Here is a 21,280-nt window from a genome sequence, read left to right as displayed (position 1 = left end):
TGAATACATAGCCAAAAGAACTGGAATAAGAGACAAAATCTCTGGTTTTAAAACAGACTCTGATGCTTTCTAATGATGTGACTTTGGCCAAGTCACTTAAGCCCTCTGAATGTCATCGTCATCAGTGAAGTGGAAGCTTGTTGACCTCATGGAGTTATTTGCTGTGGGATTTCTAATGTAGTCAGCAACTAGAGCCATCAGACCAAACTTGGCTTGGGCCTGTTTCTGTAACTACAAAGGCAGGGTTGAGTAACTGCAACGGAGACCATGTGGCCCTCAAAGTCTAAAGCATTGACTGTCTGGCCCCTAACAGAAGAGGTTTTCTGACCCCTGCTCTAAAAGGGGATACTTGTGAACTTATTTGAAATGCCATATTCACCTATACGATTTTTTTTCTCCTATATGATTTTAAGCAATCTCAGTGGATTGGATTTAAGTAAATGGCATTTGGCTCAAGTAACTGGAAGAACCAGTTAGAAGTTCAAACTAAACAAAAGAAATAGCTTCTAATAGCCTCCTTTGGGCTATTTGGTATTACCGAGGTATTAGATGTTATCAATGAACATTTGTTGTGTCTAATACTCCTAACTGATCATTTAGAGATTTTACTCAAGGAAAAAAAAACAACTAATGCCTGGTTCACAAGAAGTTGATAGAATTTGTTTTTACAACTCTGATGTTGAAGTAGTGGTAACAGGCATGCCAATCAGAGGGCCACCACTTAATCAAATGCTAAATCTGAATCTTTGAGAAGTGTTTTTGCTTCAGTCTAAGTTTACCTAAATTTTCCAAGACCAAAATGAAAGAAGTGATGAATGAATGAAAAACCTTTTGAGCCGACGTTTTTCTGAAAATCCTCTGCGTGCTATTATTAATTCTTCCTCAGTAACCATGGAGAGGAAAATCTTGTGAGCACCCAGCAAATGAATTTAATAATGTGGGTATTCCAGGTCAAAATAGATCCACTTTCTGTGTCAAAAAATACTTTTTTTTTCAGTTATTCCCAAATTTCTTTCTCAGTGACAAGTATCATTAACATTATTAAGTAAAGAGACTCCTAAATATCTTTTTAATTTGGTTACATAAAACTCATAAATATGTAACACATAAATGTTTTTAAGATGTTAAAATAATGTATTTTCATCCTCACCAATCCCTACCTCTGAGTTGCCTCAGTACTTCCAAACTGAAGAAATGCCTGGAGGTCTCAGATCATAGAGTTTTTTATCATTATGTAGCTAAAATTCACTTTTACTCTGACAGGCCAAGAAGTTTGAAGACCTGGGGTGTAAGAAGGATATCCAGGAAAGAGAAGGAAAGCTGCCCCTCTTCTGGCCAGAGTTTTCCAGTGGAGGGCAAGGGATGGGACATGGGCAAGAGAAGAGACAGATGTTAGGGAGATTAAAAGCCACAAGGGTAGAAGGCCTGATGCTTCCCTTCCCATTAGAGTTTCTGAAGGGAGCTCCCTGGGCCCACCAGCATTTGCACCAACAGAGAAGACCTCAGATCGTTGAGAAGCTAGGGCCGCACATCAGGAAAAAGCAAAGAAAAGTTCAATCTTCATTCCCAGGCCTCCCTGCCTCCCAAGTGGTAGGAATCCTGAGGTAGAGCACATGGGCCACCCTTGGGACCCTCAGTGAGTGACAAGGTGACACTATAGCAGTGTCTAAAGGGCTACAGAATAGTCAGGGGCTGGATGAAGAAAATGGTAGAAGCTGAGAAAGGTGTACAACACCTCAGAGGTCAGGTCAGCCGGGAGGAGGCCACAAGCCCTATAGAAGCTGAGAAAGACATTAGCCAAGTTTAGCAGACTTAGTGCCTCTGCCGACTTTAGTAGCAGTTAGTGTCTAAGGGCTGGGCCCAGGCCCAAGCAACGTCAAAGGAGACCTGCCAGAGCAGATCCAAGGACCAGCAAGAGGCCAGAGCTCCGCGCACCAAACACCCACGTAGGAGACATAATGTCGTCCTCCGTAAATCCTGACGCCATCATGGAAAAGAGCAAGGGAAACAGGGAGGAATCAAAAAAGTGGAGTAATTGGTTCAAGTAAATTGAGCTAAAGCTAGAGACATGTTAAATTATTAGAGCAGATTAAATTTTAAATCGTAGAGCTAATTTTAGCTTGGTTCCCACCACTCAGCAGGCCCATTCCTCCTGAGGAAAATCGATTACATTCTAGAGAAAAGCTACATTTTCTTTGTACACCCAAATTGTAGTATGAATAAATTTGCAATCACACTACAATTGTATCATGTGGTTGGGGGAAACATACTGATGACAGTTTTACTCAGAGTCTAACAAATCTCTGAAATGAAAAGAGATAGGTCTTCTCCAAAGAGTTACATATTAGAGGCTGTGTAGAGTAACAGAGGGAAAAGTATCGGGGGACAGACCTGAGTTCCAGCCCCAACTCAGCTATTTACTCTGTATCAGTCACTAAGAGAGTCATTTAATCTCTACAGCAGTGCTTCCCAGCAGTTGTGTCTTAGATGATGTACTAGAATATTGCTAAAATATTGATCCCTTCAGCCCTCAGAACAGCCAAGGCAGGGCCCGCAGTGGCTGGAGCCCTGGCATTTCACCTCTGGCTGCAGAGAGCCTCTGATCACCCTAGCGTGATACGTAAATTATTTTTTGTGTCGAATGTGATGATTTGGGGGAATTATTGTTCTCTCTGATTCAGTTTCCTCATCCATAGATTGAGTGGAGGGAAGTAGAGAGAATAATGATGTCTTCAGTCTTTTTATTCTAGTAGTTTGTGCTTCTGTGAACATGAGGGGGAATTCCAATTGCAAAAGAATCACAGGACTCCCTACATACATGGCCTAAAATAAGGAACCCCTGCCCTTATTTTTTTTTTAATTTCTGATTACCCCTAAATTCTTTCCCAGCAGAAGCAACTAAAAAGTCAGCTGGCCTCTAACCAGTATCTTTTTTTAAAGCTCAGCAGGAATTTAAGTGTAAGAAAATTAACAAAATTAAAAAGGACCCTATAGACTGCTAATTCAAAGGCAAAATCAACGTTACCTATGTGGGATTAGAAATTTGCATCCATCTTTCAGCAACCTGTTTTCTCATAAATAAATTAATTTGAAAATCAGATTCTAGAGTAGTGATTAAGGATGGTAAGTGATCAATAATTAATGTAATTCTAACACATAAATGAGGCTTTATCTTCAAAGTGAGTAAAAAGCTTTTCAAGATAAACCCCTCAAACCTGTTGAATATTTTTATTTGAATATGAAGGAAGGATCCTTTGCCTCCATGCTCCTTTCCCCTGAAATTTGCTCATTTCTATCAATAAAGAATTTAATGCAGGCAGGATTGATCTATTAGCCATTTTCCAATTGAAGCTATGTTTTTATGGACTTCTAGATTTTGCTGTTCAATGCGATTACAAATGTTTTTAAACTTCTGGACAAAAGAAGGAAATGCAGTGTTTTGTCAGTGAATCGTGAATCATTCACTGACTCATCTGGGAATAGAATTCTCCATTAAGAAGTATGTACCAGAACAGGTCCAGAGACAGAATGGTTGTCACACATGCTGACAATAATAATTCTAGCTTTTGAGTTTTGGTAGCCTACTAAGTGCCAAGCAATGAACAAGATGCTTTTGTTTATGGCCTCATTAATTCTCGCCATAATAACTCTCCACCGTAAGCGTATAATCACTCTGGGGTAAAATGATAGGAATTTTTCTGACTACGCTCCAAAAAGAGGTTTTACACTTCCAGTTGTTCATCACAGTCTAACATCCAACTTTGTTTCTAATAGTTAAAGTGTTTACAGCACCAAGAAGTTTATACGTTCACGTTTCAAACCCACAGGTTAACCGTAACACTTTGCTCTCTATGAGCAAAGACTGCCATCTTGTGGAAATTTCACATATAACAAAAACAGTCATTCCATGGGACTAAAATTTTTCTTTGTACACGTTAAGAATTTTGCAACTAGCTTTTTGCATTGTTACACACACACACACACACACACACACACCAGTGTTGCTTATAATTAAAAGGCAAATCTTTAAGTACAATTAAGTCTCTTTTAAACATGCCAGAGCTTTTGAACCTTTGAAAAAAGAATCTCATTAATTATAAGGACTCATCCCATTATTCTTTAAGGCAGTGAATTAGATTTTGCTAAACTTTCTTTATCTAAACCTTAAATAGCTTTTTTATATAATAAAAAAGAGGGTGTAGTAAGACCTTTCTGATGGAATTTCCAGGGAGCATTAGATTGTGTGACGAAAGTTTATAACAGAACTCTGGGCTTAGAGAACACTTTCATTTCCTTCCAACCCTTGTATTCCATGCCAGCCTGTGTTCCTGGAATTTGTTGTGGGCCAGTCAGAGCTTGACTGAGGAATCCTATGGCCCAATTTCTTTGTATTGATATATCCCCAAAGATGAGGTCTCCTGCAATGCCTCAATCACCTGTGCTTCATGAGATCCACCATATAAAGACATCTTTGTGACGTGATGATACTTGAAAGCACATAGAGAAATCTCTTTTCTTTTTCCCCTCAAAAACTCCTACCACCAGCTTGCTGAACCTAAAAATTTACAATTAAACACATTCTTTGGCCCTTTACCATTTAAGGCCTTTGGCCATTTAAGGCACTTTACTCCTATGAGAATCAAAATGGGTGACACAGAGTATGTGTACTTCAATGATTATTTTTAAAACCAAATTACTTTCCAGGTGTAGAAATAATAAGGACACATCGTAAGTGGTACCAGATACAACTGAGAAGAGAGAGTAAGCAATAATCGTTTCCTGGATGAATATGTGAACTAATGAAAGAATAAATTAGTGTGAATTGAGGGTATTGAAATGATTTCAATGTTGCCCAGGCCATTCTGGCTGAATGTACAGTTGTGGTTTAACATAAATTTTGTACCCAAGGAAATGCCTTACATGAAATCACTCTTTAGATGTTTGTTGAATGAATAGATGAATAGGAGGGAATGCAATAAATAAGAAAATAGCATAATGATAAGAAAAAAGTAGAATCTGAGGGTAGAGTTCATTTACCAAAAACTGTATTGAGCATATTCAATCAATAAAAATGTGGCTGCTCTGTGTTAGGAAGCATGGAAGATAATGAGTACATATTCTAGAAAGGGAAACAGACATTAATCAAGTAACCACAGATAGTAATAAATGATGAGTGCAATGAAGAAAACCTCTTCCACTTCCACAGACAGTGACCAATATAGTGTGGCAGGAATAGGAGGACAGGGAAATATGGGAGCTCATTTTGTGCCCAGATATATTCTCCTTTAGAAGATGCTGCTGTAGTCTCCTTTTATTTTTACATGTACCTATAAATTCAAATTTAAGAAGAATTCTTTCTTTTAGGGATGACTATATTTTTTCTTTCAAGATATTCAGTGGTGCCCTGACTAGCTAGACCTTTAGGTAGGCAAATACCTACAGGGTTGGTTTCCTAATGTTATCTGAATGGCATTCATGGATAAGCCAAGCAAGCGACTTTGATGCTGTGATTACGTATGTGTGTGATGGTGCCACACATGCCCACAAGAAGTTGCTCCTTTTGGCTCAAGGCACTATTTCTCAAGTGTATTCCTCAAAATTTTAGCTCCACGGGTTATTAACATATGTTATTTGGGGGAGAAAAACAAGGAAAGGGGAATGAAAGACTAATTTGGGAAATGCTGAATCAAACAATCATACAAATTTTCTTTTCCACAGGTCTTCTCAAAGCCTTTAATAGGCTGCCTTTTTTTAGTAAATTTCCAAGAGGGTGTTTCTCAAAGTTGATGACCACAGGACCCTTTTTTTGCAGAAGCCCTCTGTACTAGTGTCCCTTGGAACACACTTCTGGAAATGCAAATGACTTTATCTGGATAGGGCTGGAATAAGGGTGAAATGTAATCTGTTAATATTCATAATCATTTTAGTAAAGTCCGTTAATCAAATTTACTGCCCTTTTTGAACAACACACTGAAGCAACGGAACTTTAGACCAATCAGTTTCATGAGAAAGACGTCCAAGCTGTGATGGAGGCTCCAGTGCACTGTTGGTCCTGGAATGTCAGCAGGGGGCGCTAGGGGTGAGGCTGCGGGAATACCCAAAGGTAGATGACAGGGACGTGTCAGAAAGAGAAAGACAAATATCATGATCTCTCTCATATGCGGAATCTAAAAAAAAAAAAAAATGATACAAATGAACTTATTTACAAAACAGAAACAACTCACAGACCTAGAGAACGAACTTATGGTTACCGGGGGAAAGGGGTGGGGGGGATAGATTGGGAGTTTGGGGTTGACCTGTACACACTGCTATATTTAAAACAGTTAACGAACAAGGACCTACGGTACAGCGCAGGGAACTCTGCTCAGTACTCTGTAATAACCAAAATAGGAAAAAAAATTGAAAAAGAATAGATCCATGCATATGTATAACTGAATCACTTTGCTGTACACCTGAAACTAACACAACATTGTAAATCAACTATGCTCCAATATCAAATAAAAGTTAAAAAGAAAGACTAACTCCCCATCACAGCCCCTAGGGCTAGTATTACTCTTGTTTAACTGTGGTTGAATGTTGATTATCATTGAACTCATAGACACGTGGATGACATGAAACAGGTAAAAAAGGTAAATACATCACTGAAAGTGAGTTATTTACTCCTTCCAGATAGGCTTAGTTCTCCTCTGTAAAGTTTTAACCAGTCTCTCCCTAAATAATCCAAGACCCGGGGCAAGAGTGCAAATATGGGTCCACATATCCTAAGTGTACCTGTGTAAAACTTATAAATCAAGCTAAACATTGTTAGGTAAAATATGTTCTATCCTCTTATCTTGACAAGTATACCTTCATGACCCCGAGGGAGCCAAGTCTGAGTCTCTAACTGGTGACCAGCTAGGAGTTCTGCGTTGACCCAGTGGCACTGGGAGTCAGGCTTCCACCTCCGGCTCTGTCCACACAGTGAGGGTCTCGCACACAGAGGTGTGTGTGCCTGAGCTTGCATGTCCAGTTGTCCACACCCCCCAAACCCCACCCTGGAGACCTGTGTGCACCCATGGCTGTGAGATCTGCTCTCGGGAATCACGCACAGGAATAGGCTTTTATGAGTCCTGGATGGGCAGGCACTCTGAGCTGTCTGGGCAGGAAATCCTAGGGAACCGTGGGGGTGGTGCACACTCCGGATGGGCTCGTGACCTTGGCCCTGACCATTCTCGCTCTGTGAGAAGGGGCACAGCTGGAGGAGGGCCAGAGCCAGGCAGGTCTTAGGTAGAGCCCAAAGAGTGTTTGGAATTGAGAATAAAACCTCTGTGAAAATCATACGTTTTAAAAGCTGCAGTCTTTGCAGTTATCCCCAGACTCTGGGAGTGAATAAAAGAAGTGTATTTCTTATTTGAATGTGACCACTTCTGAAAGCCTCTGGTCAACTTTTCTTCTTGTTCTCCAAGGTAAGGTTATTTCCCCTTTGGCATTAAAAGGAAACTAGATCAGTTGCGTGAAAACCCCAAAATGATGTATTTTATCAACTTCAAACTTGTCCCAAGGCTTTCTTCCACACTGTGTTAAATAATAGAAGTCTTTTTAATTGAATTTCTTTGTGGGTAGCATATGCTGGGCGACATTATGTCAGCATCTCGCTCTAAGCAGCAAAACGTTCTTCATAAAAGCATTAAGATCCAGAGCGTCGTTCTGCGTGTAGGGAAGGAACACAGAACTGCAGCAGCTTGAAACCACATAAAAACAGTGCCTCTGAAATGTAATTGTAAAAACACGTTGCAAGAAACCGGGGTTGAGGGTAATATTTAGGATTATAGAATGAAACAATAACAAAAAAAAAATAGAAGAGGTGGGGGAAGAAAAAAGGGAAACAGGGAGGGAGGGATGTAAGAAAGGAGGGAGGACGGCATCGTGGCACAAGTCCGTCTAAAGAATCACTGCAATAATGTTTTGTGTCCTCTCATTCCACCTGCAGGCTAATCTATATATTCATTTCCCCTTGATATCCAGCATCCTTTAGAGACAGGGTTATTAATGGATATGTTGTGGACTGAGGCAATAAGTATGTCTGTAATAACACATGATTGTGTGCTTTACCCCAAGGATCCTGGAGCTTCAGCAGAATGGCGACATGGACATCTTGAAGCACAAATGGTGGCCCAAGAATGGCCAGTGTGACCTGTACTCCTCAGTGGACACAAAGCAGAAAGGAGGTGCCCTGGACATAAAGAGCTTTGCAGGAGTTTTTTGTATCCTGGCGGCGGGGATCGTCCTCTCCTGCTTTATAGCCATGCTGGAGACGTGGTGGAACAAGAGGAAAGGCTCCAGGGTCCCATCAAAAGAGGTACTTGACTGAAAGCTTCAGCGCCATGTTGAGCCCACACGTAGGCTGTGCTTGCAGGGAGGATAATCACGGGGAAGGGGATAATGGGTTGGGGGTGGTCTTTGTTTCTTCTTTCCATGAAGAGTGAAATTAAATTTGTGAAATGTAAAAATTGGTAAGACCAATACCAATTTTCATTTTAAGACATCCCAGATCCATGAAGAGGAGACGATCAAGTTTGAAAGACTGACAATTTCATGAGCCATAATGGGCCTTGAAATTCTCCCAAATCTCAGGATAGACCTTAAGTCCATGATTTTTTTTAAGGTCTGTGATTCCCTTGACCAGTTCACAAAGATGCTTATCATGTTAGTTCAAATAGTTGTTTACCTTAAAGGTAAATTACTTGTGTCTCTGAGATTCGGCCTAAGAAGTGCAGTGTTACAGTAAAATAATCAGAGTTTTCTCTTCACCCCCATGGACTGCTTCCCTCTGTCTGTATGTAGACCTATAGAAGTGATCATATGTTTCTATAGCTCTCTAATGGCTCTAGGCTTAACAGATCCACATGGTGGAATCATCTAGAATTCCATAGTCCTCCTTTTCTCATGAGTCAGCTTAACTCCAGGGCCATATTAAAATTTTTCCAGAGCTTTGAAAGAATAATTTCAGAGTTACATATATCTTTTAAAGTGCCCCGTGCCTTATTTTCATCCAGAAAAAAAATGCATGCTTATCAGAGACTATCTGAAGTTAAAAATAAACTACTTGATTTATTTATCTTATTTCCATTGGACCAAAAAGGTGAAAATTTTTTTATATAATGAAATCATATTCACTAAAGCTTCACAGATTGAAACGAAAACAACCTGAATTTGCTGAATGATTTGACTTTCTAGATAGTTTCAAAGAACAGTTTTAAACTTTCTGTAACTAGACCTTGGCTAACTGATGCCTAAGCAAATCCTGAGAGGATCTGCTTTACAGCACAAATAAAAATGACTTCTCATTTGCATATGAATTATTGCATGCTAATGTATTCTTTCAAACAGATTGTTTTCTAAAGTTGTCTGAGGATTCTTTCCTACCACCTTATATGCAAAATTGATCAGCACCATTTATAAGGAAAAGCTTGGCTTAGCGAAGATAAATCTTAGCTTCCTACCTCTGAGTGATCATACAGTCTAAATTAGTGGAGTATAAACTAAAAATTAATCAGATTTTATTGTAGTGGTTTTTTTTACGGAATAAACTTCTGGTATCTCTACTGACATTGACTCAATGCAAAAGACCACATTAATGCAACATTATAGCCGAGGCTTCATATTCTCAAAAATCTGGAACTTAAGGACTCCCCAAGCTCCTTACATTTTGAATTACTATATATGATATTAAATTTTTGCATTATTATATCTGTTGATGGATGACTATATTATAGTTGCTGTGGGAACCATGAAATTTTATCTTTCAACCCTCTAACGTCTCAGTGATAATATTGCATTAATGGATATTTTTATTGGATTTTGAAATGAGAAAGGAGAAGGAAAAAATGTGATGCACATCAAAATATTTTTCACTGAGGAGCACTATAATTGCACAATGAAAAAAATACATCCTCCATTCTAATTCACAGCAGCTAATCCAGATCGTATGAACAAATATTTTCTCCTCTTATGATTAATAGATATTTTTAAATCCTCATAAATTTAATTTATTGAACTTGGTGATAAATAAGACTGATGAAAAGGACAATTTTCTTTCCTGCCACTTTTATTTTTCAAATACGGGGCTTTAATGCTCACTTCTAGTGAAAATCCTAAGGGATTTACGAATTAGTTTCAACTCCAGAAATCTAAGGTTTTACACTCTTTTTCTTCATTAAGCACCTTGTTACTAAGACTCTATTAGTGTAGCTCAAAGCGTCTTTGATTTAGAGGCCATTTAGCATTAACGTGGCCCTAAACTGGAGCTGTCACTCACACGTCATGGCTTGAAGGGGTCTCTAAAGGTTTCAGTGCTGACCTCACAATATTGCCTCATTCAGGTACTAGATAGCTTGAGTGTATGAAGTCCCTCAATCAGAAACTGATTCTCTTGTGTTGAATGTTGCTCTCTGTAAACAATCTCACATATTTCTAGCCTAAAGAGAAATAACACTTTAACAGTCACTAACACTTTAGTGTGAACTAGCATATCAACATACTGTATCACTTAATCTCCAAGAATGGAAAGTTAAGGTTAGGAGCAAGTAGTGAAAGGAACAAAAACACAGCTTGGAATGAGACACCCTGAAAAAGAAGGAAGCATGCATAAAGAAGAGGTGGGGAGGGGATGCGTGGCCAAAACCATACTTACTATGTGTATAATTTTGCCTGGGTCTGTCTCTGCTCTTGTAGAAGGCAATCACCCATCTACTGCTCCCATATTTTGTAGTTGCATGTGGCATATGCTCCTTTTAGAACTTTTATTGCAAGAAAAGTATAGATAACCTTATCTCAGAATCCTATCGGTACCCCCAGAACCTAGCACAGTGCCTGGCTCATATTAGGTGCTCAATAAATATTTGTTAAATGAATAAACCCCAAAGTTCAGTTCATTACCTATCATCATGTTTGCTGAACTACTTTTTTTTTTTTTTTAACCATGAAGCTAGTACTGATGAGAACCTTATCTTCTTTTTCTTCATCTCCAGGATGACAAGGAAATTGACCTGGAGCACCTCCATAGACGTGTAAATAGCTTGTGCACAGATGACGACAGCCCCCATAAACAGTTTTCCACCTCGTCAATTGACTTGACCCCTCTGGACATTGACACTTTGCCAACACGACAAGCACTGGAGCAAATCAGTGATTTCAGGAACACTCATATTACCACAACAACCTTTATCCCAGAGCAGATCCAGACTCTTAGCCGTACACTCTCAGCTAAAGCTGCCTCTGGTTTCGCTTTTGGCAACGTGCCTGAGCACCGAACTGGCCCTTTTAGGCACAGGGCACCTAATGGGGGCTTTTTCAGGAGTCCTATAAAAACAATGTCATCTATTCCTTATCAACCAACTCCTACCCTGGGGCTCAATCTGGGTAGTGATCCAGACCGAGGCACCTCCATATGAGCATCCAACAAAATCTCTTCACTGTTTCTTTCGTAGGACTCCCTTTGCAAGGAGCGACTGTAATATTGTGGGACTAACATGGATGTAACTTTTTTTTTTTTAATCAGGAGTATTAGTAACAACTCTAGTTCTTTCTCTCTACCTTCTCCCTCCTCTCTCTCTCCTCTGTTTCTTTCTCTCTTTTCTTCCCTCTCTTCCTGGACATTTCTCTCCACTTTTTTTCATTACTCAATTTATTCCCCCAGAAGGTAGTATACTAGGATCCTATTAGTCCGCTTTTCATATACTGTACTTCAAGTATAGGAAACGTGCACTGAGTATACTAACAGTATATGCAGGATTAATTTTACATAAAGGCCTCTTCTGTAACATTTCTCTATTTTGAAAAATATAATTGCAATAACTTCAGTCTTTTTACATTCTTCTGCTGCATCCATACAATGCTCCACTGCTGTTGAGTGTCCTTTAACTGTGGGCCAAAGGCAACCCCTGCAGTGTTTATAGAATAATTTAAAGACCATTCAGGCCACATAATATGAGAATGCAATTTTGTAGGATTACAAAAAAGCCATTAATATGCCAGTCAAGACTACAGTTAAAACTACTCTTGCACTGCAACAGTGCATATGACCTTTATGTGATTGTACAGTATGAAAAGTTTTTTCTTATGTACAGTAAACTTTATCATATGGCAGCAGCCTCTATTGTGTTAAATAAATTAGTATCTCATATATACATATATATGCACCTATATAATGTGTATATATATTCAAAGGAGGCCATTGCTATTGCAATTCATTTAATAAAGCTTTAGTTTAAAACAAAAGTGTTGTATACAGGAACTATGTATAGTGCAGGGGGTCTTTTCAGTTAGAAAAGGCAGGTTGCTTTAATGTTATTCTGACTCGCATTGTTTGCCAACAGAGAATATTTTATACTTTTGTTATTAAAACATCCAGGGCGATTTAATATTTGTTCCTAGATTTAACTCATTTGAATAGATTTTTGCATTTGTTATTCAGCAGTGTATAAAGCTAACCTTGATAATTTTACTTTTAATTAATTATCTAAATGGAAAATGCTATTAGCTCAACCATGTCCACCACAGCACGGGGAGCTCTATACGAGTTTAAACGTAGATCATTGAAGGTTAATAAATTCTCTTCCAAAGCAGTAAGCCAATCAATACCGCTGTAGCTGGGGAGAGATGGGAGCCCTTAAGAAATATTGATGTGGCCTTAATTACTGTCATACATCATCCTAAAGAAGAAAATACAGCAAGCATACTGGGCTCTCAACTTCAGCCCCTTTTTTAAATTCAGTTCTACTTGGAGGAGTCATGTGTTTTTTACATTAGTGCCAAGTGTATAGAAGGATAACAACAAAAACAGTGCCTCTTCGTGCACAACCCTTTTTAAGGTAGCCTTCTCACCTGTTGGAAATGTAGAATGAACTTTGTTTGTAATCCTTAAATTAAAATGTGGTAAGTAGGAAGCAAGAACTTATCCTGTGTTTTTATGCAGCCATACACTTATTTTAATCTAATTCATTCCGTGGCTAGGATTGGTATAGGAATCAACCTATGTGATTTGCTTTAGGAGAAATTAAAAAGTATATTCTTAAGGTATATTATACTTTGATGCTAATTCTGTTCTGGGGAGCATCTTGTCCTGTCACTGTTTTTGTACTAAATCTTCAAATATTGTCTACTGTGTAAGGCAGAAAAATTTCTTATCATGCAAAAACCATTTTGTTTCCAGGGTAACAAGTATCTAAGTGCATGCACAACTTGTTTTCCCTTGTAACATTCATGATCTAATTCACGACTCTGATTTTAAAACAAAAAATCTTTTCAACAAGCTATATAGGGACATACCAGATGTTGCAGTGATTTTAGCTATCAACAAACTGTTAACCATGTACAATATTTAAAATAGGCCTATTTTGATGTATTGCCTATTATACAAATACACAAACCACTTTTTGGAGGCCTCAGTTATGAGTGGCAGAGCTTTCTGTGTATAATTTGTCTAAATAATTTGTCTAATAAAAATGTTTTCTAAACTTGCTCTCATACCATTGAAGTCTTAACTATACAATTTGAAAATGCTTACTCTCTCACAGATAGAACTGACTTTTTATAAAAACTTATCTTGAATTAATTAAAGCATAAAACACATTAAGTTTTACGAGCAGAACGATGCCATAATGAGCGGCTCTCTAAAAACAGTAGCAAGTGATGTTCTAAACCGATGAAAGGCTGCCTTTCTGCTATTTGAGACAATTTGAACCAACGATACGTTTGTTTTCCTTTGTGGATGTCTCTATGAGCACTTTTTTGGGAAAGATTTATCCTGTTTCATGTAAACAATGCGGCCATTATAATAGTAGCAGGATAAGCGTTTGTTACATTTTATAAAAAGAAAATTAAGGGTAATTATTAAACTTAGAATGGTGTATTAATAATTGCTTTGCTGTTAGCGAAATATTCATCATGCTGAATCTATTAATTTGGAAATTAACTGACTCCAAGATTATTTCTAATAGAGTGTTATTTTCTGCATTTGAACAATATTTAATTCTTCTAGCATTTAACTCACTCAATGAATAAATACCTGAAAATATATTCAATTTAGATTAAAATTTCTGCTTTTCTATAATTCCATTAAAATGATTTTTAAATGTTGGATAGGAGGAAGTGTAGAGATCTAGACTATCATCTCCCTCATTTTACAAATAAGAGAACATAAGATGCTAAGAAGCTGTGACTTGCCCAAATGTTTGACAATCTGAGACTTAACACTGAGTCTTTTTTTTTCTTAAACTCTACCATGCTTCAGTCACATGCACGCAGGTCCTAATGGGCTGTGAATTCATTGTAGGGATGGCTCAAGTACAATACCTCCACCCACTCCTCTCTCGCAGAGTTTAGGCTGCAAATCTCTAGAACCGTCCTTCCTCATCGGGGACCAGTTAGAGCATCTGATTCAACTGCTCCTTTTACAGATGGGAAAGTGAACACCTCAGGCTACGTCAGGTCACAGCTAGTGGCAGAATTCAGGCCGTCCTGCTTCTGCCTGGCGCTACTTCCTTTAGCCCATTGTTTGCCCTGGTTCTCACCACTTACACCAACCTTGCTATTTCAGAACAAGAGAAACCCCTTATGTGCACAAACGTTTATTCCAGTCAGAGGTCGAATTTATTCCACTGGTGAATCGTTAAGAGAACTGGTTTTCACTTTCAACCACATCAGAACTTATGCACAGCTTTGGTTTCATCATACATTAGAAAATCGTAAGAGCGTCTTTCTTCCTCATACGCATCAAGCTACAGGCAATTTGTTGTTTTCTCAATTATGTTATTTTTCATCTCTCTCAGTTTGGGATTGGTTGTCAACTGAATAAATACTTTAAAAAATAGACTTTGCTGAATGGTACTTTGCTTCATCAATTAGAAAGAAAAAAAAGTTGAGACAATCCATTTATCCTACATAATACCTTCTAAGCCACACCACTGGATAACAAATTATAAATATTCTATAATCAGAATTTTGGGATGGTGGAATACATTCTGGATTATGAATATAATAAATAAAGCAGAGCTAATAGTTGTTGTGCTGGTAAACATAGGTTTTTAACCTTAAATACACATCTCATGATAATTGATAAAACACAGTGGGCTCACTAGAAATGGGCTTCCTTCTAGAGTGTTTTTATTTCTAAAAACACATCCTTTATCCAGTCCTTGTGGTCAGATATTAATAAATGACTAGCAATTATGACATTTTATAAAATCATTTCAATAAATTTTAGTAAACACCCTCTCATGAGGTAGCATATATGAGCTCCCTTGGGTGGAAATGACTTACCTGACATTGAAAAATTAGGAGATAACGCTTTTTAGATTAGATAGATTTAATTCAGTTCTATTAGTGTTTACTGAAAACCTATTATGTAAAGCCACAGTGCTAAGCAGTTACACATCACATAAATGAAGACATATATTTGGGAATGGGTCTGGATGTGTTCTACTGCCCAGGCCTTTCCTTGTCCCTCATCAACATGCAGGATACAGAGACCACCTTACAGACTTTCTGAGGTGGCAGAATTAGTCACCCCAAACCAGTGCCATCCTCTTTGGGCCTGGGCAATCCAACTGACTGGACCAATCCACCCTGGTAGTTCTCATGAGCTGACTTGAGTCTACCTTCTTAGGTTCAGATTCCCTCCACAAACAAGACTTGAAAATTTCCCAAAATGCCAGACCATGAGGCCAAATTTTCAAAAATGTGGAAATCACCCTAAGCCACAGGCAAACTGCTACCTAACCCCTCCTCATCCACACCTGCGTACGCCCACATCAGAATGACTCCTACCCTCAGGCATCCACATCAGAACGATACACACCACGTTCCCTCATTTTCTATCCTTGCAGGGCTCAGCAGTTGTGATGGTTAGAGCTATAGGGTTTCAAAAAACTTACTTCCAAGGGACCAAACACAGTAAGTCTTATTCAGGCTACTCTTCAACTTTCATAAACTTTTATTTATATTGCAAATAAGGCTCTTAGTACCATTCCTATCATCTAAGACGGAGGATACAATGTGACCTATGATCCCCATGAAAGTAAAGTGTTTTACAGGCTGCCCACCATGAGGACAGCTTCCAACCCACACACACTTTCAGAAGAACAGAGACGACGTGGTTTTGCTCTATTTCATGGAGCTGCACAGAGGCCTGGAGCAGCTACACCACCTAATGATTCAGCCTACCGTGGGGATAGAAACAGACTGAATGAGCTGCCGCTCACTTTCTCACCTGGCTTTTCCTAATTTCTATTTTTTCAGTAGTGTTCATTTGTTTCCATGTAATATTAGTAACAAGGCAAAAATTGTTCACATTTGAGAAAATTTTTCGTATCTAGGACCAAGTGTCATCTTTTGACTGATTTTGCCCATTTCTGGAGTTTCTTCTGCACGTGTTACCTTCGTTGTGCTACAGACGTAGCAGACTAGCCTTTGTGAGGGATGAGGGCCTTTTTTCCTTTTGGAGAAACTCTATCCAGTCCAACCTCAGAATTGGCAGCATGTTCCAAGTCTCAAACTATCTGTGATATGATAGAAAATTCACAAACTTTTTAAGACAACATTAATTTTCCTTAATTAAAAACTAATTAAGCTTTAATAGCAGCTGCTTTAGAAGGAGAAGCAGATGTCACAAAAGCATAGTAAAATGTCAGAACCAGAGAAGGGACAGAAAACATTGCTTTCGATGAATATTTTGCCTGCCACAAGATTTGAAATATAAGTAGGAGGCAAACTTTAATTTTTAAAGTTGTTATATTTTATTTTTAAATTGGTGTTACTGAAAAATTTTAGGAATCAAACAGCCTATATCTCTGGCTATTTTTAATTTTTAAAAAATTAAACATCAGTATTGGACATCAATAAACAAATTACAGTTTGCTTATTCACTGCACAAAAGGTTCATAATGGGGGGGGGCTTTGAGAATTATCCTAATGTGTAATAAAAAAAAAGGTTCAGTTTGCAAAAATTTAAGTTATATAAAATGTTTCAGAATCACAGCCTCTTCATGAGGCAAGGGGTACCTATAGCTATTTCATACTAGGTAAATAAGGAGCTGATAGTCGATATTTAATTCCTCTTCAGAATTATATTAAAGTTGACTTTCAAGTTAATGCTAGCCCTCTATTAATATCCGTTTATATAAGTTGGCTATACAACTTATTTTTAGAAATCAAAGCACTGTAAAATTAAGTTGAAAATAAAGGTGTCACATGCCCAGCTGTCTAGTTTGACTTTTTCATTCTAAAAATAGTTATTAATACTTAATATGCTCAAATACTTCTATAGGTGATGTTACAAAACACTTTGAACATTAGTTGTTAGATGAAGTAGAGCTGCGTCATATATCTAATTGATGTAATTGACATTAGATATCAAATGCAGAACTTTCATTCACACTTAATGGTTTTTAATGAATATAATACTTCTTTCTAAGCGAACATATTAAGAATAAAAATTAAAAATAAGCAGTGCAGCAAGATAGACATGTAATTGGGCCTTCCAGATTCAATTCTGCATAACTAAGCATTTTAAAACTTATTGTTCACTCTGATTTCTCCATGGAAATGTCATGGTAAAAATAACTGTTCATAATCTGAGCAGCGCGTGTGCAAAACCACCTGTCACATGTGTAGTCTCCAAAGCTTTTGGTGTGTCCAATTAACATGGTAAGTCCTATAATACTGCTCAGTCACCAACAAAGAATATATTTTAATTCTTTCCTGTTCATCATCACCAAATGAAGTTTTTAATTCTTACTCCATAATAATGATTTTGTGTCTCTTTTTAAAAAACGAGTATTAGTACATAGATATAAACTTTAGTAAGGCTGCAGAGAGAATATTAGGAACAAAACAATCACACAAGATCGATCAGTCCATTGACTAGTACTACCTGAGCACCTACTATGAGCGAGGCACCTAGGGCAGAGCTTTCCTCAGTAGCATGCCAAGGCACACGCCTGGGCCAGCAAGGGTTCCAGGGTGCTGAGTTATTGGTGCCCTCGTCAATCAGGGTGGTGGGCTGGGCCCCTGGGCTGGAGCTCTGCCCGTGTTCTCTTCACTTACAGCCGGACTTTGCTAAGACAGCTTCCAAAGCTAGAGAGACAAAAATATACACATTTGAAAAGCTGAATAAAGACTCATGGTTTAAGTAACATCAGAAGACAAGAATATGAAATATTATGATACACAGTACATTTAATTGTCAAATGAGCGCTATCGAGAAAATATTCTATGAGAAGAGAAGAAGAATGAGGCTGCCTGGCTTGAGATGGTTTCATGGAGTAAGTAGAAATTTAGCCTAATCATAGAGGAAAGGTCAGAAGAACACACAAGGGCCTCCAAGTGGAGGGTACGGTGCAATCAAAGCACAAGAACGGGAGAGAATGTTCCGAGAAGCAGTAGCCCACGATGTCTGGAATGTGGGTTTCATGTCAGGAAGTATCAGGAAGTAAAGCTCGGGTGAGACTGTGGGAAGCCTGTAGGCTGGCCTCAAGAGATTACACTATATCCGGTTCATTCATTCATTCATGTATTCGACATATGTTCGCTGAGGTTCTGCTGTGTGCAAGACACTATTCTAGGTGCTGGGGATACAATAGTAGACAAGACAGAAATCCCTGCCCTCAGGGCATTTACAATCAACTGGAGGAGATAGATGATAGACAATAAGCAGGATAAATAAGTAAAGTACGTCATCTATTAGATGATAAGTGCTGTAGAGGAAAACAAAGGGGAGGACCAGGAAGGCCAGAGTGAAAGTGGGGATTTGCTATTTGAAATAAGGTAGGTAGGGGAGGCCTCACTGATAAGTTGACATTTGACTGAAGCTTTAAAGGGAGTGAAGGAGTTTGCCACGTTGCTCTCTGGGGAAAGAACATTCCAGACTTTGGGAACAGCTAGTACAAAGGCTCTCAGGTGGGAGTGTGCTGGGCATGTTTGAAGAATGGCAGGAAACTCAGTGTAGCTGAACCAGAATGAGTGATGGGAGAGAGGGTAGGACGAGAGCTCAGAAGGGAACACAGAACCCACTAATAAGGCTTTATAAGATGCCGTGGGGATTTGGGCTTTTATTCTGCAAGAGATGGGACACCATTGGAATGTTTTGAGCAAAGTAGAATGCTTGTTACTAATCTAACAGGTTGATTACAAAGCTAGATGTAAATCAATCTTGGGATCAAAGTGCTGCCACCTTCCCACCGTCCCTTGGGCCTAAATATTTGCCCCCATTTTGAGTGTTATGGGAGAGTGGCATGTGGTGCCGGTTTCCGGCCATGCCTCCATTGGAATTTCAGCGCCTGAACCGTCAGCTGGTGGTCACAGAGGCTCACGACCTTGGCATGTTGGAGATTTCCATCGTGGGCATTAGGGAGTCACTGAAGATTTTCACTGAAGGAAAAACAGGCTCTTAAAGAGGTGGTTTAAAAAGATTAAGCTGGTAGTAATTCATGGAGTGGAATGGAAAAGAGACCAATTAAAACACGTGTGCAATAGTTCAGGTATAAGCTGAACTCTGTGGTAGCCCAAAAAAGGAAGGACGGTACAGATGGTAGATACATTTTGAAGGAAGAATCAAGAGAACGTAATGATTAACTGAAGATAGAGTATAAAAGAGAAAAATAAATCAAATATGACTGATTTTTCAAATTCAGATGCGAGAAAGGTGGAATAAAATTTACCAAAAAGCGCTGAAGTAAGAAGAATATCTTTTTTCTTTTGTTAATCTTCATTTTTTTCTTAAGCTGGGAGGTTGAAGTAGAAGACATCATAGAATTGAGAACTGTTTGTTTGTTCTCCTTCATGTGAAGCTTGAATGCTGGGTTCTTAACAGGTGGAGGGCACCTGAGGCATCACGTAGAGTCCATGGCTTTTTACCTGTGATCCCCAGGTTCCTCAGGGTTTTCCTCAGGATTTCTGGGGATGCGGCCCTCTGGGCTTCAGTCAGAGCGCTCTGCTTTGATCTCTTCACATATTCGACTTGCGGTGATTATTTCCCTCACCTTCCGAATGACGCATTACTGACAGATGACCAAGACCTCAACTCAGATGTTTTCTGAGGCAACCCACTGTAGCATTCAACAATTTTAATTGCCTAATTGTTAGATTGTTCTTCTTACAGTTGATCTTTGGATAGTGTCAAAAGTTGCCCCCAATCGGTTCTTTGAAATGCTACAGAACAAGCTTCATCCCTTTTTCTCACATGACATTTATCATGTTGCCCACACAGTGAATACCCAAAATTGACCAAACTATGATACAGTGACAGGGACTCAAATACCATAATGGCGGCTTGACATAGACCCAATATCTCCAAAGTCCTAAAGAGAGAAAGACCTGGAGCAAAGTTCCCTTGCATTAGGCTGGCTAGAACAACCATGGAGCAGACATACCTGAACAGAAATCCAAACATAATGTTCTAAATCCAGGCTTGTCTTATAAAAATAACAAACTAAAATTAGCCCAAACATTACAAACACCTGCTATGTGAAACACCTGCCAGTGTACTTGGCACCATAAGTCAAATCAAATACTTGTGGAACCAACTGTGCTTGGTTCCCATAGTTGCTGTGTGCTTTTAGTTCTATTTCAAGAGAGTTCAGAAAGCATCGCTAACACAGATAAGTGAACTATAAGAGAATAAAAATTTATGTGTGAAACACTCATCAACAATCCTATCCTTGTTGGGCGTTTAAAAGAAAAAAAAAAAAAAAAAAGGCGAGCTTTCACCAAGCAGGTGCCATCAAAAAGACTAATTTTGTTCCAGATGTTGTCTGCCAGCTTTAACTATCTCTCAACACTGAGGTTATGATAATGGTTCACTTTTAAGAGATCAAAGGTGATTTCCCAAGTCTAAGGGAAAAAATGCCTTTTATCAAAAACAAAACCAGAAATCGGTAGTATTTGCCTTTATAAATTTAGAATAACTCTGGTAAAACCTGTCGTTCAAATTGTTTGAGAATATAATTCTTTGCAATTTACTCTTGCTCCAGTCTCATTTTAAAAATATAAGCCATAAATCACACAGTCACACACGTATACAATAACCTTTCTTTCCTCGAAAAGGAAATAGTACACATATTGCGTACACAGGTTGTATTAAACATCTACACAGTGTAAGGATTTCAAGGTAGTTTGCAGAGGCACATTTTCTGAATCACACTAAATAAAATACATGGCATATATCTTCAGCTAGAATTATTTCAAATACGGGGAAATTTAATCCATGCTCATCTCAAAATTAAGTTGCCAATTTGTACCACAA

General features: G+C 38.5%; 1 protein-coding gene across 2 annotated transcripts in view; it reads left to right on the top strand.

Moving 5' to 3' along the window:
- Nucleotides 1–11,432, top strand: part of GRID2 (glutamate ionotropic receptor delta type subunit 2) — a 1,388,009-nt gene extending 1,376,577 nt beyond the window's left edge. For both annotated transcript variants that reach the window (XM_061191720.1, XM_061191719.1), the window contains 2 exons: nucleotides 8,098–8,338; nucleotides 11,010–11,432. In XM_061191720.1, coding sequence (XP_061047703.1) covers nucleotides 8,098–8,338; nucleotides 11,010–11,432 — 664 coding nt within the window. The remainder of the gene's footprint in view (nucleotides 1–8,097; nucleotides 8,339–11,009) is intronic.
- The last annotated feature ends 9,848 nt before the right edge of the window (nucleotides 11,433–21,280 follow it).

The sequence above is a fragment of the Eubalaena glacialis genome, chromosome 5, assembly GCF_028564815.1.
Source record: "Eubalaena glacialis isolate mEubGla1 chromosome 5, mEubGla1.1.hap2.+ XY, whole genome shotgun sequence".
Lineage (NCBI taxonomy): Eukaryota > Metazoa > Chordata > Mammalia > Artiodactyla > Balaenidae > Eubalaena > Eubalaena glacialis.
This window is presented reverse-complemented; position numbering and strand designations above follow the sequence as displayed.